This window comes from Aythya fuligula, chromosome 2 (assembly GCF_009819795.1).
Source record: "Aythya fuligula isolate bAytFul2 chromosome 2, bAytFul2.pri, whole genome shotgun sequence".
NCBI classification, from domain to species: Eukaryota; Metazoa; Chordata; class Aves; order Anseriformes; family Anatidae; genus Aythya; species Aythya fuligula.
Window position 1 is genome coordinate 5,952,588 of NC_045560.1, and position 27,897 is coordinate 5,980,484.

Here is a 27,897-nt window from a genome sequence, read left to right on the forward strand (position 1 = left end):
TCTCAAAGCCTGAATACGAAGGGTTGCATGCCTGCTAAATTCTTACATCCACCCACATTACAAGATCATCTTTAAAGGATTTCATTAAGGCACTGCAATTACTTCAGCCATTCCATTACTTGAAACTTAAAAGTACTTTGAAGTCCTCTGTAGTACAAGGGTTAAGTAGCAATGGTACAAGCTCTAAATTTCTGTAAGTGATCCAATATACAAAACAACTTTAGACTGTTTTAACTAAAGCTTTTTATTCTATACAACTGTGAAAACATCATTTGTCCTTCTGGCATTGCAGACTCCTCTGTCAATCTTTCATGAACTGCAGTTTTGGGATGGTTAGGGGGAAAAAAGTTACAACCTTGGCTGATTTCAAACAGAATTATTGGGAGCAGTAACAATGTATACAACGGGACAGCAAGACAACAAGAAAAAAAGTCTTGAAAGGAAGCACAGACCTTTGCTATTAATAAATACATGTCAGGACAATTCATCAATAAAAGTTACAGTTCTGTTTAACCATTGAATTCACAACCACCACTAAAAATGTGCAGATAGCACAACTGCGTTGGACTGGGCATACATAGAACTAGGCCTTAAAAACTGAAACTGACTCTTTCAAAAGATGGATAAAAGGCTAGCTTAGTTCTGAACCACATCTTTTGTTTAAGCAAGGATCTTGTTTAGCTAAGGTTAAGAGTGCAGAAGGTAATGATTTGATTATTTTTCAAATAAAATACAATGCAAAATATTTTTTTTTGTTTAACCAATATAATCCCAGTAATATAATCTATTGGGACTTTCTTTAGGCCTCAACCTAAATCTTGATAGCAAGACACAGGAAAGGCAAGAGCATATGTCTCCTGAAGAAACTCAAATATTATAACTGCCCTTGGAAGGCACTTGTGCTTCTGCTTCAGAAAGTCATTTTTATATAATTTCTTTATGAGGATTTGTAATTTCTCCTGGCTACAAATGGTTTTCTGGGACAGTCCCACATTTTCCCACCAAAAGCTGAAATGCCTTTCCCTCCCTCCCCCCAATAAGTTAAACTCTATAAAAGACTACTATGAGTCTACGACAGCCACAGATTTTCAGAAATAGCAGTGAAAAAAAGAGATTTGCATACATCTACAACAAAAGAAGAACTGCATATAAAACTTTTGAAAAAAAAAAAAAAAAGAATAAGTATTTTTATATCACAAGTATGAAATCTGCTGTGAATTTTCTGAAGTTTGACATCAAAACACATGGAGTTATTTTCAGAATGGTCTGAAGTTTTAACAAAATGTCACATAGTTTTGGAGCAAAGTTACCAAAAGTTAGACTACTGTGTCCTTAAAACACACATTGCAGGAACTATTTATATATATATATTTAAAAAAAAATCTCTTTAGGTTGCTGCAAAGCATGTTCGCTATTATGATGCACAGCATCATTGGACTGACCCTGCTACAATATTTATCTAGTGTTCTTATTCTGAATGTCAATAACTCTCTAAAGCAACGCTTGAACCACAGTATTAACACAAGTCTAATGTTAACCCTTCAATTACAATTAAATGGCCCAATTCTTTCAAGTATGCAATACCTATTTTCTGTTCCTTTTCTTTTCCAAATGCCTTTAAGTGATAGAAATGTTTTAGTAACCTGTGAGAGATCACTGTAGGTACTTTATGAACGGAATGTATTAAAATACCTGGTGTGCAGTTCTGAGTTACATTGCAAACACAGCTACTAATATGGCCAAAATGGTTTCATACCAAGCATGAGCAGATGAAAATATAATGTTATGGAAAAAAAAAAAAAAAGCAAAAAGGAGAAAGCCAAAGTCTGCACTGGATTATCATCCATTCTCTGTACACCTCGCACAATACGAACCACTCAGGGACTTCCCATCTCATTGGCTGAGACTAGGACAGACTTTAGTTTAAATCATATAGACTTTTTTCCTCTATATTACAGATCTATTAGTCACTTCAATTAAATGTATACTTTCCGTCCATACTGAGTCATTAGAAGTCTCATCTACCTTAGGGGTTCAGTGGGCTTCTATAGTACTACTCTTGGAACCAGCACAGTATGGTCAAGTAAATGAGCAACCATTTGTGTCCACCACTCCCCTCACGTTGATTTCTGGCGATAATGAAGCGTCAGGTCACCGCCACTCTTCCAAATGAAGTGCTTTACAGTTCGAAGGTCCATATTCGGATCCAAAACCTGAATAGAAAGAATTCATCTTTTATTCCACAATTTGTGTTTTAATCCACAATCTACTACATTGTCAGAAATTCAAGGATAAAACACTCTGGCTGGGCAAAACACTCCTATGGGTGAATGGCATCAAAGATAAACCATGCAAAGGCTCCGATTTTTCAACTACTGAGTAAACCTCTTGCATTATAGAAAGGTTCTACCAACATAACAATTTCATTAACAACCACCTCTTCAATATTTAACCTACTAACAAGCAGCTGACAGTAGAGTCACAGAGCCCAGAGTCACTATTCAGCCTTCCTACACCACTGAAAAAGTAAACCCATCTCAGAAACAGCAAAGTTTGGTCTCACTTTCTGCAACTGCAGCTTTGTGGCATTTTTTCCCCCCCAGTTATTATTACACTTACTAAGCAATCAGTGATTCTGGACAAATTTTAAACACTGTTAGAAATGTATAATTAGGAAAATTACAGAAGTGGTATAAATGTCCTAAAAATGATCACTTATTTATTTAACCTGACTTGTACTGCAGAGAGGTACAATGGAGGATAGTCCTTCATGACTATCATGACTATTCTGACTGCAAAAAAGTCTAGAGGAGAGAAGTCCAAATAGGAGGACTCATTTGTTCAGTATGAAGTTTGAAGTGTTATTCAAATAAATATTATATATATACACACACACACACACCACAGAGAACTGTAGTATGAGACTTAAGAACCCTATGGAATAGTGTTAAGTACAATTGTTCAGTATGAGTAAGTAATCTTATAAAGTCTGCTTTTATTCACAGGCTAAAATGCTTGGGTAACTTACCTGGTCCTGGCACAGAAGTTCAATTTTCTCCTCTGCTAGCACAGCAATGTCCTCCTCTTTTTCTTGTTCTCCTGCTTTTTCATTATTGGAAGAGCTAGTTGTCTGAGACTCATTATCCAAGTTTATGATTTTCTCATAGACGTGTTCCATCACTTTTCTCACCTGAAGCATATCACTTGCTGACAGTCGGTCTCTATGTAAATTAAACAAAAGTTGGTAGAATAAACTTGAGTAAACTATTTATTATTTGCACAATACCCTACCCGTAGCAAACTATGCAAGTACACAAGATAATTTAATGTTACACCTACTACAATATGAAGAGTTTATCAGGATCATCCAAAATACCATGACGTAACAGCTGAAGATTCCAAAGATTCGCCCAGAGGGACTCAGAAAAGCCGTAAGATATTCAAAAGACTGAATTAAAACCAAACTTTAGATGAAGAGCACTGTACACAATCTTCATTCTTTCAATAGAGAAGGGATTAAGAAGATGACAAAAAGGATATGGAACAATAAAAGAGGTAAAATAGACTATGCTGTTCTCCTTACTACACAGCAAAAGGGAATTTCAAAGCAACAAGCAGCACTTTTTCCACAAAGCACTGAAAGCCTATGGAACTGCTCTTTCACAAATTGTCTCTGATATATAGAAATCAACAAGACTTAAAGAGGACCTGAATATTTATGAAAAATACCCAGAATTATTGCAAACAAACAGTAGGCATACTGTCCACAACACTGACTTCATATTTGAGGATCTGCACTGATTTCTAACCTACACAATCCCCAGTTGCAGCTAATATGATGGACAGACTTCCTCACATCCCCTGTCAGGTGTTGTATCTCCTTTTAAAAATCTATTATTCATCACTCTTACAAAGAGGACACATAACTAAGTATAAAACTGTGGTTCTGGACATTGTAACAGTCAGTATGTTCCTCTGCTTTCCGATGAAATACCACAAAAGACACCAAGTTAAATTACAGTGTTTGGTTTTTGGAGACTTCTTAGCATAAACTTAAGTAACTGTTAATTGAAACCGAACAACCCTTATTTTCTTACAAATATTCTGATACAACTAAATGCTTCAGAGCATTGGTGATTAAGTGACTGGAAACATTTTTCTGCAAGTTCATCAGCCACAGTAAGATTCTATACAGCAAACTTTTTTTTGAGCTTCCAATTTTTTATTTTTCCACTTTTGAGAGTCAAATACGCATTATTACTTACTTTTTTAGAGTTTTTGCCCCTGAAGATGAATGAGGCTGGAGGTAGAATGGAATCTTATTGAATTTGGGCATATTTTTCTAGAAGAAAGCAATATGAGAAGTGTTAAATTTAGGATGAACTATTATTGGCTCCTATTTCTACCAGCTGGTATGTAAAGTACATTCAGATCTTAATTATCAAAACCCAAGAGAGTCTTAAACATAACCACCACAGACAACTTCCAAATTACTCATGCTCCTGAGATGCTCCAGTTTAGATGATGTACGTACTATATCTAGCTTTTGAATATGAATTATTGTTCATTTCAAATGAAATTAGATAGTATGAAAAGATTGTAGCAATGTGAAAACTACTTTCTGTTCCTGAGCTCCACACTTGAAAAGGATGCCAACTATGCACAGTGCTGTGAGTTCCTTTTCTAAGATTTCTGTCAAAAGGACACAAACAAAAAATCTTAGCTGGATATATCAAAAAATAACATGTATCAGACGATCTTGAATATAGTCCTTGAGACCACTTATTTTAAAATGCAGTATGTAAAGAACAGAGAAAAAAAATAAGATAAAATATCACTTCAGATTGAGTTCAGATAAAAATTTAATAGTTGACCTTAAAGCAAACAAACAAAATCAACAACAACAACAAAATCAAGACCTATATATGGGATACTTACATCCACAGTGATGTCAATTACCCATTGTGGCACGGTTTCATTAAGAAGCATAGACTCAGTTTCACCACCTGAATCCCGACATAATAACCTAGGACACAGAAAAGAAAGCTTTATGAATGAAAGAGTTAAGCATTAGGAAAAGAGTAACTGTAATGTGCATTAAAAAAAATGTCTCAAAGCCATAACACCATGTAACTTACAACTACCATACAACTTCTAACATTGTAAAACCCACCCCACACCTTGTTGATGTCCACCAACATATGTTGGTAGAGCAATGCAAGAAGTATCATTAACAGCTGCCTATTTTGCATGTCTTGAACATCCAGTACAGAATGGATACAAGTATTATATTCTGACAACATTTCTGCTTGCACAAAGGAAATGTCTGGCCACTTTATTTACACTTTTGAGTCTCTATACCTGAACAAAGTGCGTCCTCCAGCCTCACCAAAAATAACTGGTGTATGTGGTGGCACTTGAAAATATCCATTTCCTTTCTGGACTCTGTTCTCCTGCTCACCATTCACTGCTGGAAAAAAAAAAAGTCAACAGTAAGACTGCACTAGGCATCAAAACTGGGTATGCATAGACCAGAAAATGTCTTCTCCACCTACAGTTAATGAATTTAATAAATGAAACAAAAATCACAAGCTTTGTAAAAAAGCAAGAAAATCCCCATTTCCAACACGCAGCAGGTATATCTAAACAACCTCTAGAGAGTGATGACTACGCTGACAGTACAGAATGCAAAGATGTTAGTTTTGCCAAATGTCAAAATAATGTAGTAGTAAAGTTCAAACACATACTTCCTTGAAGTTACTGTATTCTAAATTCAATTTTTAGCTAGTTCTAGCAGTATGGTCTTCAAACACTGAAGAACCTGATTTCACATCCATACAAGATTCAAAAAAAAAAAAAAAAGCATTATTTATTCATTTTCTGAAGAGCAGAGTTTTTTTTGTCATTCAGGTGTCTTGAAACACAAGATGGAAGTATTTAGATTTATTCCTTCCACTTGAAAAAAAATCAACTTGATTGCATTTCAGTATGTAATTACTGCATTTGAACATTATGTTGAATTCAAGCAACATAGAAATTAAATGGCTTAGGCTCATGAGAGGAATAAATACTCGGCATTCTTACAAGCAACATGTAGTGAAAGACAAAAAATCATCAAGCAAAGAACTCAAAAAAAATCCTATTACATATTAGGATGGGTGAATATAATAAATGAGAGTAGGTAACTCTTGGCATAATCTTTGTTACAAAATGGCAAGATATTGCTGATCTTACAGTTTTCTTAATTGCATTATCTGCAGAAAGTAATTTCTTAATTGCCAAAGAAAAGACTTCTAGTCAACTCTGACCTGGGTTGAACATATTTCAAAATAATTCGCAAACGTAGGACTTACACAGCCCCTCTCATTCTGCTAAACTCAGTCACTATCTTGCATTTTACTTGCCTGATTAGACTTCACATTATTACCTAAAAGACCACTCCTTTTTTTTTTTTTATAGACTTACCCCATGACTGTAATATTCATTGAATGATTTTTTTTCCAAGAACTATTTCTTTTATTTTATATTGCTCATAATGCCTAAAAGCAAATTGGAGATATAAGAGTACTGACTAATGAATAACTGAATTATTGCTCTTTGCTCTCATTATCTAGATTGCTTCTTTTCCTTTTCCAAGTTGAGCCTTACTTTTGTCACTAATTGTTCTTCATCAAGGCATCATGTTTCTGTAACTTCAGAACCTTACTCTTTTTTTTTTTTTCCTTTCTTAAGATTAGAATTCTTAATATTTTTGCTGACACTTAGACGAGAATAAACTACTCATGATGTTTTGGTGAAAAATAACTTTAAAAGCAGTAAACAGCATTAAATGCTATAATTCATATAGACATAACTGTAAGATAGCAAATCAAGCTGTATCTGTTAAAGAAACAGACAAAAATATATGAGTAAATCCTGAAAAAGGAAAGCATTAAAAATTCTAACCATGATTTATTTCATTTTCTTCTTCATCCATTGGGTTGATGTGTGTTCTAGGCCAATACTCCAGAAGTGCTTGTAGTAGAAGCCCTCCAAGGTTTACTGTCAAGACAGTTAGGAAAAACTTCAGTTATGTAAGATGTTATGACACCAGTGTTTTTCACATTTCATAGAATCCTACAATCATTAAGGTTGGAAGAGACATCCAAGATCATCTGGTCCAACCATCTCCCTACCACCAATGTCACCACTGAGCCATGTCCCCAAGCACCACGTCCAATCTCTCCTTGAACACTCCCAGGGATGGTGACTCCACCACCTCCCTGGGCAACCCATCCCAATGCCTGACTGCTCTTTCTGAGCAGAAATGTCTCCTCATTTTCAACCTGAACCTTCCCTGGCACAACTTGAGGCCATTCCCTCTAGTCCTATCACTAGTTACCTGTGAGAAGAGACCAACCCCATTTGATCCACAGACAAGAACCTTCCCAAAAGTTTGAGTAGTTCTATTCCCCCCAAAAAAAAATATTTATAGGCACAGATATCTACTTCTCATGAACTCAAAACTGGATGCTACAATCCTTCAGAAAAAGAAGATTTTTCAAAATGACTAAAGTTTCTGAAATGCTACTGCTGGAACACTCACATGCTATAGCATTCTCTAGTTTCGTTAATAGCTCTAAGTTGCGAAATATTACTTTTCCCTTTGCTTCCTGGAGGCCTAAAACCAAGTTAAGGAGAAAAAACTGAACAACTGGAACATTTCAGAAAAAAATAACATAACTTTTTTTTAATTGGAGAATTCTCTGCAAAATTTAGTCTAAAGAAAACATACCTAAAACCCAACCAACAAGTGATCTGACACTGGAATATTTTGTAACATAAATACTGGAATTCATTTTGTCTTTTTTGTTTCAGTAAAACACTAATAGTAATAAAAACGTACATTTTGGATCAGAACCATCTGGACTGCTAAATCCAGCATCCTTTGCTGAAACCCAGGCTGCAAAGCAGTCACTTTCATCCAAAGTAATTGTCAGCATCTGTTGGAAGAAGACCATCAGCAAGAAGAACACAGTAACTTTTGTATAAAACAAGTATACAAATTTACTGAAGGAACAGCTGGGAATACAAAGCTAAAACTTAATTTGTAACTCATGTTGGAGCATTTAAACTGGTAATAACACAACAAAAAAAAAGTTATAGAGGACTGTTAAGGACTAAGGTGAAATTTGCTGACTTGCTTCAAAATAAGTCAAACCCATCAGATAAACGATTACTGTTCTTCATACACTGAACAGACAGCATACAAAATTATATTAATTATAACATCAGAGCAATAGATTTGGAGCTGTAGCTCACCCCAGTTTTCAAGTCTACCGAGAACCAGTTTGGCACATAAACCATTTTAAATCTCTTCTTAATTTCTTCTTCAAAATCTACTTTTCCAAGGTCTTCAACTTTACATGCCTGTACACCAAAAGAAATCCAAGTTCTGTGTTATTGAGCTATATAAACCTTTAAAAACTTTTACTTAACTTTTATATACACTCAAAATGATTATGACAATTACCATTTCTCCTAAGTAATGCAGCGTACAAATACACAAGTTAAAGTGTCAAATTTTTTACATAAATTGAAAAATAGTTCATGTGGTATGTGATTTTTTTCCTGAGGTAATGGCATCAAGCCAGTAGAGAAGGATAAAAAAGGAAAAGTTGCAGGAAGACTGAAGGATGTAGTGAGACGTAAGATAAACTCTCACTTTCCTTCCAGTTTCCTCAATGTCTCAGATTTAGAGTGCAGTGAATCCGAAACATAAGACAACATCTTGACTTCCAGAGTAACCCCATCTCTACAGTGAGCATGTATGCAGATATGTCTAAGAGATGCTTCTGAGCACCCTACCAACAAAAGCAGAAAATAACAGAATGATTAACATTAGAATCTGACTTTGGCCCTAATGCTGTTCTCAAATATATACCAACTGAAAATGAAAATTAAGAAAAGGTATTCACTTTTCCACAAGCCTTCTAGAACATTTTTAGCACAAATCTATATTCACCAACCTCATTCCCTTCTTTTTCACTTCAGTCAGCAAGCAACTCAGTAAGACAGCTGAGTGTGCTTTATTACTGAATCTTGTTTGGAGCTCACAGGGTTTTACAAGAGAAGAAACTGCTGACCATCTCACTGATCTGAGGCTCCGGTTCTCTTTGCCCTGCTTTTCCTCTCCCCTGACCAATCGTTGGGTAGAATATGATAAAGACAACTAGGGACAGACATCACATCTCTCTCATCCCACAGAAGCAAGTGGTATTAGGAAGGAGTCATGTTTCCTCCTGCTGGCTTTCTGTCCAGTCCTACACTCCTGCCTGCTATCTAGCCAACTAACAGGAGAAGTGGTAAATTCAAGCTCCCAGAATAATCCACAGATTGCTAATCAGCACAGTCTCTTGGGATCTATGGATTCATAGTAGATTTAGGACCTGAAGAACAGGTTTCCCTTTTGCAGACTAAGCTTTCTTATACTATTACATACAGCATTGGGCAGACATGTCCAAGGCCCTCTTTTAACACTCTTCAAAAGAAAATCCAACCAAAACAAACATTACTGAATTAGGTGCCTATGTTCAGGACAGAATTCAAGGGTCTGAATTTGAAGTGAATGAAGATGTTACTACCCAACCTCATACAATGCAAAGATGCTCCTACAGTGCAGAAAAGCTCAGAAACGGTGCCTCCCATTAAAAAAAAAAAAAAAAAAAAAAAAAAAAGGCAACCTTTGCATTATGTCTGTGGATACGAAGATATGAAAATGATTTATTTTCTACCACAGCAATCTCCCACACTAAAAAAAAAAATTTTTTTTTTTTTCAGAAACCTCAAATATTTATTCATACAACAGCAGACGTTTAATCCAGAATTATCTACTTACCTTCAAGACATCCCAGTATGCCACATTATTGTTTGTGTCTTTGGTTAATATGTGTCTCTTGTCATTAAGAATGTGGCACTGAATAATACTAGCACCCCCTATCAAACAAACAAGAATTAAGGTCACTACAGTAATTGTTTCTTTATCTAATTTTACATTAAACTGTATAACACAACACGACTGTTCCTCGGTTTCACTATTTTATATAAGCAGCACCAATGTGTAAACACTATTTTAATCATAACCAACACTACATAAATGTTAACCACATTGTCTGTTTCTCGTGGTTTTGGCTGGGGTAAGTTAATTTCCTTCACACAGGCTCATATGATGCTGTGTTTTGGATTTTTGATGAAAATAGTGGTGATAACCCACTGAAGTTTTTAGTTATCGAAGAGCAGTTGCAGAACACTGAAGAGAGAATTGTTGCAGAGCAGTCCTTACATAGAGCTGAGGTCTTTTCAGAAATCATGTACGTAAAAACTCGTGCCAGTCTTAAAGATCTATCATTTCTGCTAACAATACCGGATTTTATAAGCATTCTAGAAAACGGCTGTTTACCTTTTATAACTTGATCAGGCTGTGTGCATAGCGGTGGTATAGGATTGGTACAGTCATTATCATAGTCTCCAGATGCCCTAAAATTATGAATTCCCTTCAATGTCTAAAGAAAGAAATAAAATAATGACACATTCATAATAATCTAAAACTCTGCTCTTATCTGTGACTAACAACTGCCAGTTCATGCTGCTATTTAGATGTTAATCATCTACTGCAGGATAAGATACTTTATTCATAAAAGCAGCATAAACAGATAGCAAAAAAAGTAATTCAAAGCTTGATGTCTTCTGGTCAACTTGAGTATTAACATTTTATTATTTTTAAAGAAAACTTACATATCACAGCAAGTCACAGTCCAATTGCAAGCAACAGACCAACAGATCACAAACCAAGAATGCAAATTCCACACTACTTAATTGAATTCATAGTGTAAAATATATCACTTACCCATTTATTCACAGAAGATTTAGTTGTTGCAACCCAAAGTGCTGGAGGAGGATCAGCTGATCTATCAAGTTCCATCTAAATAATGAAACCATAGATGCTTTCAGCCATACTTAACTTAATTTTGCTCTGGGGACACACACAGCTTATATACTGGCTCTCCTTGTGAATATATTCTATTGGCTTAGAATATATCTACACATATACGCATGGTTTCTGCTTCAATCACACACTTTTTACCCCTACATGTTCCAATGTCATGTCATCTAGAGTTACAGACAATAAAATGTTTCCAATCAGCACTCTCTTCAAAAGCAGTCTTCTCAGAAGACTCAAACTTGTGCATGTAGTTTTCTCCAGTTAAGATAAAAATCTTTCAATGCTCAAAATAATCCCATGATCAATCTTCCTACTGGTTCCCACAATTATGCACAATATTCTAATAGAGTCTTGTCCATATAGCGTACTTCAAAGAAACATCCATTTTTATCTAAAGCCTTGACAATGCTGCCTTTGTTTCTTAAAACTGCGCTAAAGCCTAGTAAAAACAACTCATGTTTGAATTATATTCAATATCAGGAATATCTGAATTTATATATTTTAGGTTGCAGCTAGACATTTCTTCAGACAATTCAGTTTCACATGTAATTTAGGAGACAAAGCCAATATACTAGAGATGCGATATACTAAACACTTGTTACTCAGGTAAGAATGTGCAACACACATTGTTTTAACAATACATACCTGAAGACACTGTTTCATTAGACAACATGCAATATATAATTCTGTGTTCCTAATTTCTAAATTAATTGTTCACGCTAGTGTTTTAAAGCCGTTCTAGTAGAGGAAATTTCAAGTTGTTACTCAAATGCGTATTAAATGTTTGAAATATATTCTGAAGTTAATCCACGAGACTTCAAACTGTTGCAAAAAAATTCTACCACATGCATCAAGACACAGCTAAAGATTTTATTTCGTTTGATGATAATCAACATTTGATGATTTAACTTTTTTTTTTTTTTTTAAATCACAACTTCCGATCAAAATATTCTCTTTAGAAGAACTTGCTTACTTTGTAACAGAAAGAACACTAGCAACATTTAAAAATCTGCAGGCTTTTCATATAATCCAAAATTCCAAGACTTCTGATTCTAGCCAACAATTAGAAATGGTTACACATTCTGGACTGGTCAGCCTTAAGAAAACTCAGGGAGGATCTCAATGTGTATACCTCAAGAAAGAGCACAAAGAGACCAGAGTCAGGCTCTCCTTAGTGGTGCCCAGTGCCATGACAAGTGGCAATGGGCAAAAAAACAAAAAACAAGAGATTCGCTCTGAACAAAAGGATTTATTCATTTATTATTTTACTGCGAGGGTGACCAATTACTGGAACAGGTTGCCCAGGGAGGTTGTGGAATCTCCCTCTTTGGAGATTGCAAAAGCTGTCTGGAATTGGTCCTGGGCAACTGGTGGTCCTGCTTGAGCAGGGGGGTTGGACAAGATGATTTCCCAGAGGTACCTTCTAAGCTTAACCAGTCTGTGATTCTGTGAAGCAAAATCAGTTACCTTAAGAACTGGTGCCTTTTCTTCACAGATAAGTACACGAATATCAGGATTTCGTAAATCTGTACAATAAATCTTCCTGTCTCTTCCTCCTGAATAAACATGAGTGAAGGCTTCATTGACCTGCAGAGCCCAAACACCTTCATCATGGACTCGATATGTGGCTATACATCTCTGCTGGCCAAGGGACCACAGACGGATAGTCCCATCGGAACTGCCTGAAAGACACTGAGCAACAATTATTGTACTTAAATCAAGCAAGTATTTCGGTATTTTTTTTCTCTTCCATAAAGATCTTTTATAATTCTAACTTTTTTTTTTTTTCCAGCAAGACAATGCTAAATGAAGACTGGCAGTTAGCAACTCTAGTCACAATTTCCAGACATTTTGTATCAACCACCACCCCACACCTAGATGGACCTAATCCACTGACAACCCTTAATCACTCAATATCTTTCAAATTCTTGTTAGGCTATCTCCTGTAGCCTACAATATAAATCAGCTACTGAAAAGGCTAATGACATTTCTGTGTTCTGTGAGATGCCTTTGCCTCAAACAAAAGCACATACCTGGGTGCCATCTCTGTTCAACAACAAAGCTTTTACGTTGTCCGTGTGCCCTTTGAGTTTCATTAGTTTAGCACAAGTTCTTGGATCCCACACCCTTAGAACCTACATAGACACAGGATAACTGCATTAACATTCTTTCCACCAATGCATTTCCTCTACAGAAAATTAAGTCTTCCTGAACAAAGTGACCCTTATTCTCAACATGCACACATCCATCACCAAAAGCACATTTCATTAGAACAGGTTATACATGACTAGATCTTGTGCACCTCTTATAATCAGATGGGATTTTCTTCCCTCGATCGTAATTGCATTTGTTCTGGCTTTTTCTGTCATCTTCTTGAGACATTAAGGAATGGAAATGACTGGAAGCAAGATAGCGTGATGTGGGGAAAGCAGAAAAAGATTCTGAGAATCCTCTCAGATGCCTGACTGGCATTTTCATTTCCGTATTGACTTGGAAATAAAATTCTCTCAAGATCAGATTAGGAAAAAAAATATTAGGGAGAACTTTAGGGTATTTTACCTTTCATTAAAACAAAAAGCATGGTCTCTCTCTTGGAAACGTTTAACTTCATTATCCCATTTCATTTCCCACCACTGCAGGGCCTTACATGTTGCTGTACCGTTTCCTTCTTACATGTGGCACATGCTTCAGTTTGTATAATCATCTGAGTATAATTATCTAATACGCCCCCAAAATCAGAGCTGTTATGGTGAAATTTAATGATCCTTGATATAGAGAGGTCTAGAGTTAGATGATGTATTAAAGCTATGCAGATAACTTACATATTTTTATACTGAGGTGGGTATTTGTATCCTACACTTCAACTTTTGCTTAAAAAAACAAACAAACAAAAAAGTGTCTACTTTCACTATTTAATACATTAAAGCTCCTACAGATGTGAAACTGAAAATGAATAAAATTGTCTCTTTTCTTTACATTAAAACATGAACTGATGCAGAACATGCCTTAATAGATTTTTGCTTACCTTTTCAGTGGACCCTGATACAATAACTGTTCCCATCTGATTCATTGCAAGGCTGTAGATAGAGTCTTTGTTCCCACTCAGGGAAGAAGCTATTTCAAAATAAAAAGTTAACATTTTCAATTTTAGTGCTGTCATTTAAAAACATTCAGTCAAAAATGCTACCTGTTTCAGACCCAAAAGCAATTTGGACTACGAAAATACTGCCACCATACCCCATATATGGGGATCCTTCAAAAAAAGGGAAGACTGTAGACAGCATAATCCTACAAAAGCACCACTATGATTATCGATCTAGCACTATATAAAAACAGAGTAACCCCTTGGATTTACGGCAACTACAATCCTGCTGTCTTTTTGGCACAACAATTCAGTGCAGGGTGCTATTGCTGTTTCCAACTACTTCATTAGAGAATGGTACTTCTAAGTGATCACATGACAACTTAGTGTTTGGATTAATGTGCAGAAGTTTTTCCAAGCCAAGCAGCAGTAAAATTCTACATTATAAGTTAAAGACTGTTCTCTGAGTTCAGTGGAGATGCATTAGTAAACTTTCACTGCAGTATTGAAACATGTTACTCAGGCATGGATACTACCTTTTTATTTGAAAAAACCAAATGGAAACTCTTTAGCATCGCAACTACCTGTAAAGGACTGTGGTGATCATCAGAGCTCAGGAATTCTGTACCATCTAGCATAGTCTAGTTTTGGATTAAAGCACCAATCCCTCAACTGAGAAAAGCACAGTCACAGCAGATGAAAATCTATTCAGGGAGCAGCAAGAGGCATTTCAGCAAGCTTCAAAGATTCAAAACCATACCATTGGTATGCCAAAAAAACTAAGACAGCACCAAACTATACCATCAGCAAAAACGTGAAATTTTATATAGTGATTTACACTATCCATGACCTGTATCATAAATATTTTGTCAGGGAAAGAATTGTGCAGCTTTACTTCAGAGTCCTCTTAACCATTAGCTGTAGCTATCTAAATTTGAGCTGTCAAATGAAATCGAATACACGTGGCCAAAATTGGTAATAGTCTTCAATTGTTCCCAGATAATAGCTGAACGTAAAAAGCAGTACTAAAAACCTTTGAAGGTTAGCACACTGTCCAACAACCATACAATTTATACAAGGCTTTAAATCTACCTCTACAGAGTTATCACAGGCAGGAGAACATCAGGAACAAAAGAAAGAATCTAAACGCTCAAAAACAATCTCTGTGGGACAAAGAGCAAAGCTTACTCCTTGCTGTTCTGGAAAGGACTAACTCTCAAGAGCAAAATTTCTCCACCTAATTTAAACTGTCATTCTCCTGATTTGAGGCACTCTTTAAAATTAAGTTTCCTTTTTATGTTGGCTTGTGTACATTGCTTCCCTGTAATCAGACAGAAAATTAAACCACAAATAAAATCTTCACTTAGACTCTGTGGAAATCACTTGTGTTTGAAAGGACTGAGGAAAACCAGCTTGTCTAGGACATATACTGTGTTCTTCCCAACAGAAGCACTTAGTTGGCAGCACTGTACTTACAAAGAAAAACCACCCCCTGCCTCCTTCTCTTCCCTCTCCCTAATGAAGCACTACTGCTCTAGCTCCAGAAATGCTAATTTATTCCTGCTATCTCAGAAGTACTGTCTCCACTTCGTTTTCATCTTGTGCTCAAAACAGTACTCCCTGTCTCCCAATTATGATTCACTTGGATCATTTGGGCTCTGTATCACCATAGCAACGTTTAAGACACCTATTTTTTCTCCACAACTAAGTTTTCCCATGAACAAGCAAATAAATTCTTTCTTCCTATACTCCCTGTCCAACCAGAAAATAGTATGTTTTAAAGTTATCAGCAAAGTTCGGTGATAAAACACTTTCAGTAATAGCAGACTTCTGGGGAATAATACATATATCTGTTTGGTTATGTGCAGTCATGTGTCATCCTACTACTACTTGGCAGTCCGAAATACCTCACTAGAAGCCCTCTCTCTCCTGAAGGCTACACAAACATGTCAGCATAAGTCTATACCTGAATTAAAGTCCTGTAGACAGGAAAAAAAAAAATGCAAAACTGACAGTTCTGCCCACCATCTTTCATTTTCAAAGCTAACAAACCCTGAAATATAGCCTACCTTTCAGAATCAGATAAAACCATAATTCGAAAGAAAACCACACCAAAGCATCGAGATGCCTGCTTTTTATTTACGTGACCACATACTTTTCCTGAGATTTCTTCATTTGCCTGTTGTGCCAATTCCAAATTTTAGCTTTGCAGACTTGTTTTTTTTTCCTTTGAGTTATTCCTAACCTATGAATGACTAGGCAAATGGTCTTGTTTAGGAAATTTAAGTGAGGTAGTGTGGCAAGATAAGGTCTTTGCCAATGCATTCAGCTGAAACTTGACTACTGTTTAAACATGTATCAAACATTAAACATAAAACAAGAGAGATCACTCACTTGGAACTGCATTTTTCCAAAACTACCTACAGACAACAAAGCACATCATTGTCAAACTAGATGCCTTACCACAAAACTCAAGTTCTGTAAGAGCCAATGCAAAGCAGGATGCTGACGACCCAGATTTGTGTTACTCATTCAAGCAACTTACTAGATCTGAACTTGAAGACTGGTGTTATGCTTCCCAGAAGAGAAACTTAACCAGCTCTATGCTAACTATTCCAAAGAAGTGATGTTGAAACCGTTGTCTGGGGAAAAAAAATCTCATATTTTACTGCCATGTCTTTACTGGGACAGAGAAGAAGGACCAGAGCATTCTTAAAAGATAATGATGAAATTAAGGATTAACCCTGATGGAAAATCTACCAACATTTTCCCCTTGCCTTCTAATATTTAACTAGTGATTAGATCTCAGTACTACACTATCCCTGCACGCAACCAGTGCTTCAACACCACCTACAACTGCAGGAATTTATATCTAAATGTATCTAGTAACTTTATTCTTCAGACAGATGCATTTGATAAATTTATCAAGTTCTGCTTTAGGGGCTGTGCTGCATTTGTTGCAGCACCTAAATAAATACACAAAATACATCACAGAAATTTTCCCTCAAGCTATTTCTTGGTATGTTTTCTGTATATCATATTTTGTTTTACTCAAGGAGCAAAAAGCTTGTCAGGCTAAAGCTCTATGAAATTTCAATGAACAGCAGCTCGTTACATTTCAGGAGAAAATGTTCAAAGAGACCTGTCCTCTATTCCGAATACCATGACTGGTGGCTGCTCTAGATTTTCAGCTATTACATAATACAACAAATGGGCTGAGTACGTATTAAAAAAAAAAAACACTAAAGATTCTTGCCTTTTTTTTGGTACGCACAGAAACTGGTATATATAGTCTTAAAATGATCACACAGATTATGCTACTCAAAGTACATTGCATTTGCCTCCCCTCCCTAGGTACCTACTTGTGACAGTGTTATTTGAGGCAGTCAGTGCTGTTAGAGTATTTACATCCCAGAGGAATATCTGTCTGTCCAGCCCAGCAGATGCTACCAGTTCTTTATCTTTTGCATATGCTAAAGCTTTCACATAATCCTACAACAAAGTATAACAACATGAGTCAACAATGTTATCCATTTGAAGTCTACATCATAATATTTAAAAGACTGTCAGTAAAATAGAGTAGTTGCAGATAATGTTTTTCACCTTATGCGTCCTTAGTGTTGACATGCAAAATCCCTTATGTGCATTCCACACTTTAACAGTAGTATCTGAAGAAGCAGATATCACTAGATTGGAAAAAATAAAAAGAGTAAACTTCAAAGGCTTATTACATTAGAAAATGCCTGCACTATTCTTTAATTTTCTTTTCAAATGATTAAATGAAAATTGAAATGTATATATGTGATTTATTTAAACGTGCTTATATTATTTTTAGTACACTTACAACACATCACAGAAATTTTACATGCTAAGACAAGACATAAAACCACAGAAGCAGTGGATAATAAAGTTTTATACATAATTTCTGAGTATTTAATTTTTAAATATTTTAATACTCACATGTTTTACCATTGCAGCACAGTACAATATCATTTACCCAATCTGTGTGATGTTCCATAGATGCTATATAAGGGTCTTGCTGGAAATTAAAAAAAAAGTTCATGAGATCTCTTCACGAATGGAAAAGCTAACACAACTATCAGATCCTGTTGTGACATTTTCAACCTTCAAATGGATTGAAAGTTCCCTGATTGAAGTTGCTTGAAGTTACCATTCCAGGTTTTGTTTTGCAATGTAAGATATCAAAGTGGCTTTCAGTGGAATTCCTATACATTTTAAACTCTCAGTCCTACCTCATATATAATTTCACCTTAAAGTGTCTGGTTTTGTATCTTGTATGTACAGGAAAACTTACAACCAAAACAGCAGGGCCTGCCAAGCTAATTATTTCTGCATTTACGGGATCAGACTTGTTCTGCTGTAAAAAGTAACAGAACAACCAAAACACAATACAAGATCTCTCAGGATCTCTCCAAGTCATGAACTTTCTGAAGCTTTACTTCCTGCGTCTTTCAGATGGAAGCCCTGATTTCAGGTTTGTAACACTCACCTTTTGTTCAGTTGGACCCATATGAGGGGACCAACCAACTGGAGAGCAGCTTGGCAGAAAAAAAAAATAAACAGTGGGTCCTTGTGGACACCTCTCTGAACATGAAAGTGTGACCTTCTGCAAAGAAAGCTAATGGTATCTTTGGCTGCATTAGGCAAAGCACTGCCAGCAGATGGAGGGCAGTAATCCTTCCCCTCTGCTCAGCACTGGTGAGGCCATACCAAGAGAACTGGGTCCAGTTTGGGGCTCCCCAGTGCAAGAGAAACACAGATGTAGCCAAGAGAGTCCAGCAAAAGACTACCAAGATGAGTAAGGGACTGGAACATCTCACCTTTGAGGAAAGGCTGAGAGAGCCAGGACTGTTTAGCATAAAATTTTAATAAATTTACTTTAGTTAGAAGATCAAATGCAATGGTGAAAGAAAGCGGAACCAATAGGATCTGATCAATGGTTCCTCTTCTACTTGCAAGTAAAGATAATAGTAAAGGGGAGGTGATGACTGAAGGTCATCTCAAAATAAAAGAATATACCAAACAATCCATTGAAAAGTTCACTCAAAATTAACATGATATGCATAGTCCTAGTGATTGTTCTTCTGTCATCTTTATCACTGAAACTGACAGCATTCTGTATTTATCTCAGCTCTAACTAATTCTTTGGCCCACGTATTGGTTTGTAACATCCCACATATTTTGTTACAATATGAATAATATCAAAAGGACTGACAGTTGTTAATTAAACAATATTGTTAATAAACAGTAACAGGTGTATACATGTAGGCAGCTTACTAGCACAATAAGTCAAAAAAAAGGGGAGATTTAAGACTGACAAATTCTTTTGGCTTACCTTGTGCTGATTGACACTCCATATCCTTATAATAGAGTCTCGGCCTGCTGTGAAGAGTCTATTTAATGCTGGATCCAGCTGAAGTGCATTTACCCCATTTCGGTTATATTTCTCCACCTCATCTCTAATCACATAGGAGACCTAAAAGACATTCACACAAATCTGATTATGGTATTAGGATATTGACTTGGCCACAAAATGCTACCATCTAATTTCATTTTTGTAAGGTTCTCAGGTAGAAAATATGAAGAGCTTTAAAAGCATTTAATGAGTCTGTCAGTTCGAGAGTTACCATCACTCTTGGTCATTTTTTCCCCCCATGGAAAATGGGGTAGAATCATAAAGAAGATGTTAGCAGTCCTAAATATGGAGTCCAAAGGACTGTTTAAGCATTTTAACTCAAGCTTATACTGCAAGAATCCTTAGTTCAGTTCCCTGCTCTGCACGGATACGCTGGGTGATCCCAGACAACACAATGAGTTCATGTCTCATTTTCTAAGCAGGTTTCATAGCTTCCAAAGCTGGGATGATTGTGTTTTCCAGACTCACAGGGGAGAGGATACAACCACTGAGGATTACATAGCACTGAAAAAAATGCAGGTACAAATCCTATGTATCCCAGATATTGCTATTAGTAGTGTGATACTTTAAGGACAGTATTCAGACCTTTTTTTTTAAAACAAAACAAAACAAAACAAACCTACCTCCTTTCTAACCTAGTAAGAAGCATAAATATTTACTGTTCATTTACTGTTCTTTCCATCAGAGAGATTATTCTTTCAGTTTCATTCTTTCTGCACTTCACAGCATGGAGTGCATAGGTCATTTCTTTGTTTTGTTTAGAAACATCAAATGGCAATCTGAGGAGATAAACTGCAAGGGCTACAGCTCTCTCCACTATTACTGTGAAGTAAATGCAATTATGAGGCATTGTAGACTCTTCAGAGCTCTCCCATTCACATCACGCTGCCTCTTTTCTCAGCACTTACACAGGATTTGCGTAGTACTAGGAGGAAAGCCCTCACACTTGGAGAAAAGGAGGGGAAACCGACATCTATGCTTCTTCCCAGATTCTATACAACAGTCACATCAGTGTAAAATTTTAAGGTTACCAGAATCCAACCTGCCAGCAACAGGAATCATTTGGATACATAACTATCAGTGTTTCGAAAACACTTTGAAGGAGTAGTCTTCAACCAGAGTAATTATTGGCTCTAGAAGTCCAATAACTGCATTATAGCAGTACAAAGAAAATGTTTTCCAAATCGTTCTCAATTATGCAAAATATAACTAAGAAATTGAACAAAATTTTCAGTGATCCACATCACTGAAGAAACATTGTACACCATCTCAGACTCTATACCACAAGGACTGACAGGTCCATTAGGTGAATACATCCTCAGCTGAGTTCTGTTATCTCCGTGCAGCACAGGGAGAAACCTGCTGTTTCTGACAACCACGCATCCAGTCCTATTTTCTCTGTGTTAGAAGCAGCTGCCAACAGCTCTGTTGATCAACTGGAGAATCAGAATTAGGGCCTCATGAGTTCTTGTGCTGCAATACTCTCCATCACTATTCCACCAGTCCATTTACTACACTTTATCTGTTTTGTCCCAATACTCTTAAAAGCGTTTCTGGCTCAGTGCTTGGTAGCCACTCACAGTCCTTGCAGAGTCACAGCTCTTCCTCTCAGTTTCAGATTGCATCCTGACTTCCAACACCCTCAGATTCTCCTGCCCATTCCAGACTCATCCACAATGTTCTTGCCATCCATACTTAAGTCTCCACCTACACTGCTTAGGGAGAGGACAGTAAAGCACACCTAATAGAGTCATGGTAAAACACATCAAATACTTGAAGTGGTTCTTATTGATGGATCTTAGGAAGAACTTCTTTACCGAAAGGGTTGTTAGACATTGGAACAGGCTGCCCAGGGAAGTGGTGGAGTCACCATCCCTGGAGGTCTTTGAAAGACATTTAGATGTAGAGCTTAGGGATATGGCTTAGTGGGGACTGTTAGTGTTAGGTCAGAGGTTGGACTGGATGATCTTGAGGTCTCTTCCAACCTAGAAATTCTGTGATTCTGTATAAAGCAAGATGTTTATGCTACTCCTCACCTGGCCTTAATAACATGACAGCTGTGTTGTTAAAAGGCCCATGCAGTCTGCTTGAATAAAAGAATGTTAGAAACAAAGTCAAGGTCTAACTCCATACAAAACTCAAACCAAAGAGATGGTTATCAAATTCACGCTACTTTCAAACTATTTGGATAAATGCAATGAAAACATTCAGTTAAAAACACTAAGAACAAGCAGATAAACACAACTTAGTGATAGCTAGAAAGAATACAGAACCTAAAGATCAGTAGATCAGATTTGTTGTTCGCTACTAGTGTGAAAATCTTTTTGAAATGCACTGACGGAGTGAAGAGCAGCAGAGGTTCCTCAGCTGTTGCTCCTCCAAACAGCCAGCAGGACAGTTTTTTTTGACAGATCCCGTTTTTGGATTTGTTCCTCTTCTGTCAATTATCCCCGGGATTTGTTATATTTTCAGGTATGAATCAAGATTTCTCTCTTTATTCCATTCATAAAGAAGACTGTCAAACCAGATTGGTCACCTGTATTGGGTTTACACAGCACGGGTTTGGTTGCTGCAGGCTCAGTTCAGGAAGGACAGCATCCCGTGGGAGGGACCCCGCATGGAGCAGGGGCAGAGAGGGGCCATGAGGGAGCAGCGGGGACAAAGCCTCAGGGACTGACTGCAGCCCCCAGTCCCTGTGCTGCTCATGGGGAAGAAGGAAAAGAGGGTGGTTTTAGTTTGCCTTCAGTTTCTCACTGCTCTAGTCTGTTAGCAATAGGCGATAAATTACATTAATCTCCCTACTTTGCGTCTGTTTTGCCCATCATGGTAATTGGTAGATGCTCTCCCTGTCCTTATCCCAACCCTTGAGCTCTTTCCATTGTGTTTTCTCCCCCTTTTCCTTTGAGGAGAGAAAATGAGAGCAGCTGTGGTGGAGTTTGGCTGCACAGCAGAGTAAAACCACCACATCACCTAAACTTTTTAAGGAGCTTTTTGCTCATAATAATGTTACTTTCTTGATCTTCACTAACAGTGAAGAACGGTCATATGGATTAGATGTAGTAAAACAATTTTCACTTTCATCAGTAACGGAGTTTGTGTAACTATTAAACTTCCATCCAAATGACCTTGAAACTGGCTGTTGGGTTAATTGGGTGTTTTTTTCCTGATGTTTAGGAAACATCACTGACTATGGTTTTCAGCCACCAGCCGTAATGAAACACTCAACAGAATTTATTTAGTCTTTTTACTCGCTTCCACATGCCAACATAACAAACAGTATACACACTGCTCAACAAAAAATAACCTCACAGGACATTTGCATGCCTGAAGCATCCAGACCTGTATTCAAATAGTTAATTAGATAATAACAAAATATATAATAGAAAGGGGCAAAATAAGGCTTCCATAAAAACCGCTGAAAGGGTGCTGAAATGCTTCTCAAAACAGGGAAAATAAAACAGATCAATAAAAATGACAACATGATTTAGAACACCCAACAGTTGTTTAAGACTGGTGGACAGCAGGCAAGTTAACTAAGATGAACAGAGGAAGATTGCTAGTAATCCACACGGCTCTCCTTATAACCTGATTTTTGAGAAGGTCTGCTTTTTTTTTTTTTTTTAAATTGGACTGCCATTAAATATAGAAATAGAACAACTATTAGTAAATACAGTAAATACAATAAATATGAAGTAAATATTCAAGTATATATTTCTGTGCATGTGCACATAAATGCAACAGGTTTCTGCTACGGTAAACTTCACCCCAACCCACACAATACACATCTTTTTCCGCCCCCGATGAAGTCCTGTATTGTGTCTGTAGAGTTGTGAAGGTCACCAGGAAGTTACGACCAACATCACCTGGGAGAGGCTTCAAACAGAGCCGACCGCGAGCACATTATTGCCTGGTTCACTGCGCTGATTCACAAAGGAGGCTTCAAACCACAAAGATAATGACTATGATACAGATTTAGTTGTGTTAACTGCCATGATGTCCCAGAAGGGGCAAGATGGGATACGAAATACTGTACCACTGACCAAGGCTTCTTGCATTTGTACTGCCATAGCATTTATAAGCTGCCATCATGAATAACAAGCTTTCACAGCAGTAGACACTGAAAAAAACATTACAAGGTGATGGACCTTCGTTGTAAACAATTTATGGGATCCAGTAGCCTAAATGGATCAGGACTAGGCATTTTAACAACTAAGAGCTCCAGAGATAAAACTAGTGTCCACAGATACGTTTCAGGACACAAGGCCACGTGAAGTTCTTACAGGACCTGTGATGGATCTCCTTCATGCGTGAGTATCAACTAATTTGAAATCTTACTACCCTAGTTAAATTACATGTTTTATAACATATTTTCTTAATGGGTGGGTAAAATGTGCTTTTAAACATACCAGTACTCCATCATGGTGGAATAAGAAGCAAGCAGGCAATGTCTGATAGCATGTATTCCCCACGTGTAAGTAGAGGGAAAATCTCAGACACAGATGCTAACGTAGACAATTAAAAAAAAATGGTATTTTTCTAAATCCCTGGAAGGATTCCACAACTACCATCAACTGCATTAGAAAGTGAAAGAAGAAGTAGTCACCCACCAAGAAAAATATATATTTCTTTAGCATCTTGGTAGAGCAGATGATATTCCTTAAAATAAGTTTTTAAAACTAAGAACATACTGATATTTGAATTTTCAGAGGTTCCAGCCCCTAGAATAGAAGTCACGTATTAAGAAGTTCATCTTATCCTTCTGCAATGATTCAACCTACTGGGTATACGTTTGCTTAAGAACTAGATATAACATATACACGTATATAATCTAATAAATCACAGCATACAAAATCTATGGTGCTTTTAGTAAATTCTACCAGTCCAAAGAAAAATAAGTAGCTGAAATATTTAGAAATACTTCTTTTTTGTTTTCCTTTCACTACTTTCCACTGGCTGCCATGTAGTATAAGCACATAGATATGACAAAATCAGTGCAAAAATCTTCTCTGTGCAGGACTTAGTGATAAAATACTTAAAAGTGAGTCAATTTCATAACCAAGATACTGATCCAAGTCACTCACATCTAAATTCAACTGTTGTGTCACGGGGTTTTGAGCACATGGGCAAATTCATCCTGCCCAGGCAGCAGGATTGGGAGAGCAGTCACAAAGCAGCCCCTCAAGGGCAGCTGCTTTAAGCCACCTGCTGAGAAGTGGCTTCATCTTGAATTAATTCACAGCAACACACCTGAAAGCCACAGCACACGGCCAACTGCTTCTCACAGAGTGTTGTCTGCTGCTCCCACACCCCTGCGCCCTCATTCCCTCCTGAACTAAGGTGACCTTACCACTGCAACCCTCATGCATGCATAACCAAGCTCAAGCAGCACAAACAGCCTTCCACAGGCCATTTCCAATGCCCGACTTACATTTAAATAATTACACTTCTTACCTTTATTTATGCATGGAATTTATTTTGAGGCCTGCAACACTTAGTCTGATTGAACCCTTCTAAACATAAAATTACACACAGAAGTGTCCTAAACTGATGTTTTGGATGGTTCTGCTGACCAGCAGAACAGGTGCATCAAAGATAATAGTTCAGATTTCCATAAACTTCAACCAGTTCTCATGTCACGTAAAGAATCAGGTTCCTCCATGCCCAAGAGGTGTTTTTCTAAAAAGCGTCTTCCCCTAGCCTCGTTGATTTGGAAGAAATCGCTCTCCCCCTGTCTCGCTTGATGTAGCGGCACCCTAAACACTCAGCATCGGCAAGCAAAATAAATTGTTAATGGTTTTAACTTTCCATCAGGAGCCAATGGATACATGAGCCACTTAGAAATCCATTATGTGGCCAAAATTCTCTATCTAACCGAGTAAGTGAAATAATATGAGTGCAATAAAATACCTAGCTTCGACTCAAGGCTTTAGTTACATTATACAAATATGTGAAGTTATTCTCTGCTGATTTAGACTTAATATGTGCTGTCTGAAGCCCAGATCAGCAGAGCAGTACGTGAAGTAAAAATCATCAAGTAACACAATGACAGCAGAAAAGGGGACATCATAAATCAGCACAGGAACACCTTTAAATACACATTTTTGAGCTAAACACTGTTTGGAAGAGTGTAGCAGTCAACATAGAAACAACATACTCTTTGATACATGCTGCTCTCAGGGAAATAATGTTTCAGAAAGAAGTAGGGATACATCAAATACATAACTAGTTATAATAAACCCCCCACCTTAGGAGGTTCATCTGGAAGAACTTGTATATGGCACAGACAAGATCAATAAAAGGGATATTATATTTTGGATTCTTTGTATTTTAAACAATGCCAGCAAGATTTTTTTTAAAAAAAATTTGGAAGGGCAAGGGAATTTTTTATGTTTTTTATCTATCGTCTGCTTTTCTTAACCACAAAAACCACTAAAAGCTAGAAAAGGTAACGCTTTTCCTCTTTGAGACAAAACAGGAATGATATCTTCGACCACTGAACTGACCTCTGGAAGGATGCTATTTCAGGCTTAATCAGTATTTTCTTTTGATAGATAGAATGGATCGGAAGAGCTGAAACTTGCACTTGCCGTTAGAGGCAGGCAGCTTTACATATCAATAAAACCTTAAACCCTTCCCATATTGAGAAGCGTAAAACTATCTAAAGTGTTGGTAGCATGCCAGACAACAAAAAAATGAAGTTAAGGACCGTAATAAACACACTTTCACGGTTTTTACTGTTAAAAAATGCTTACGGGGGAGCTGACAAGGGGCAGCTGAGCGCCTCCCTCACTTGCCTCTCCCACCCCAAAGCAGCCACCCCAAACCCCAGCACCGAGCGTCCCCCTTCCCCTCAGCATTTCGGACAGGCACCAGGAGCCTCGTTTGCGGGGCAGAGCCCCCAAAGAGCCCCTTTCCCCTCTCCCCACGGCGCTCAGCCGTCTCTACACCCCCGGGGGGGCCCACCCGGGCCCACCCCGGCCGCCCCGTCCCGCCGCGGGCCCCACCTGCACTTTCCGCCGCCCCGCCGTGTTCTGCCGGTGATGCGCCGCCATCTTGCATGTTGACACTCTGACGTCACTTCCGAGGAGGGCAAGCCGGACCGGAAGCCGCTTTCCTTTCCCCCCCCCCCCTCCTCCTCTCCTCTCCTCTCCTCTCCCCGAGCCCGCGCGCTGAGGCGAGGAGGGGCGGGGCTTGCGGCGGAGGCGTTGCTAAGGAGACCGGAGGGGGCGGGGTCAGGGGGAGGGGGCGGGGCTAGAGCTCCCGCTTCGCCCCTGCCCTTGCGCCATTTTGTGCCCGCAGTGGGCGATGTCCCGCCCTTCATAAAATCACACAGTCACACAGTCCTACAATCATATAATCACAGAATTATAATCATTAAGGTTGGAAAAGCCCTCCAGGATCATCTGGTCCAACCACCCCCTTCCACCAATGTAACCACTAAGCCATGTCCCCAAGCACCACGTCCAACCTCTCCTTGAACACCCCCAGGCACAGTGATTCCACCACCTCCCTGGGCAACCCGTCCCAGTGCCTGACTGCTCTTTCTGAGCAGAAATGTCTCCTCATTTCCAACCTGAACCTTCCCTGGCGCAACTTGAGGCCATTCCCTTAGTCCTATCCCTGGTTATCTCCCCACCCCTTCCTTTCAGGAAGTTGCAGAGAGCAATGAGGTCTCCCCTGAGCCTCCTCTTCTCCAGACCAAACACTCCCAGTTCCCTTAGCAGCTCCTCACAGGACTTGTGTTCCTGGCCCTTCATCAGCTTCATAGCCTTTCTATGGACACACTCCAGGGCCTCAATGTCCTTGTACTGAGGGGCCCAAAACCAAACACAGCACTTGAGGTGCAGCCTTAGCAGAGCAGAGTACAAGGGGACAATCACCTCCCTGCTCCTGCTGGCTGCACTATTCCTGCTACCAGTCAGGATGCTGTTGGTCTTCTTGTCCACCTGGGCACACTGCTGGCTCATGTTGAGGTGACCATCAATCAGCACCCCCAGATCCTTCTCCTCTGCACAGCTTTCCAGCCACTCTGCCCCAAGCCTGTAGCACTGCATGGATTTGTTGTTGCCAAAGTGCAGGACCTGGCACTTAGCCATGTTGGACCTCATCCCACTGGCCTCTGCCCATTGACCCAACATTTTCAGATCCCTGTACAGGGCCTTCCTACACTCTGGCAGATCAACACTTCCACCAGCTTGGTGTCATCTGCAAACTTACTGCGGGTGTACTCAATTCCCTCATCCAAGTCTTCAAAATATTAAAGAAGATAGGCTCCAACATTAACCCCTGGGGAACACCACTGGTGACTGGTCACCAGCTGGATTTCACTCCGTTCACCACTACTCTCTGGGCTTGGCCGTCCAGCTAGTTTTTAACCCAGCAAAGAGTGTACCTGTC

General features: G+C 38.2%; 1 protein-coding gene across 1 annotated transcript; it reads right to left on the reverse strand.

Annotated features, from left to right (window-relative positions):
- Window positions 1-223: 223 nt before the first annotated feature.
- On the reverse strand, window positions 224-26,599 carry WDR48 (WD repeat domain 48). The gene is made up of 19 exons (XM_032181334.1): window positions 26,505-26,599; window positions 19,420-19,560; window positions 18,024-18,102; window positions 17,667-17,749; window positions 17,426-17,555; window positions 14,007-14,095; window positions 13,015-13,116; window positions 12,449-12,673; window positions 10,886-10,960; window positions 10,439-10,541; window positions 9,878-9,975; window positions 8,302-8,409; window positions 7,886-7,982; window positions 6,946-7,041; window positions 5,362-5,470; window positions 4,939-5,026; window positions 4,266-4,342; window positions 3,029-3,221; window positions 224-2,213 (listed from the first exon to the last, which is right to left on the reverse strand). Exons 1-19 carry the CDS (start codon window positions 26,550-26,552, stop codon window positions 2,118-2,120), a joined length of 2,037 nt encoding a protein of 678 aa, XP_032037225.1. The 5' UTR covers window positions 26,553-26,599; the 3' UTR covers window positions 224-2,117.
- Between the last annotated feature and the right edge of the window lie 1,298 nt (window positions 26,600-27,897).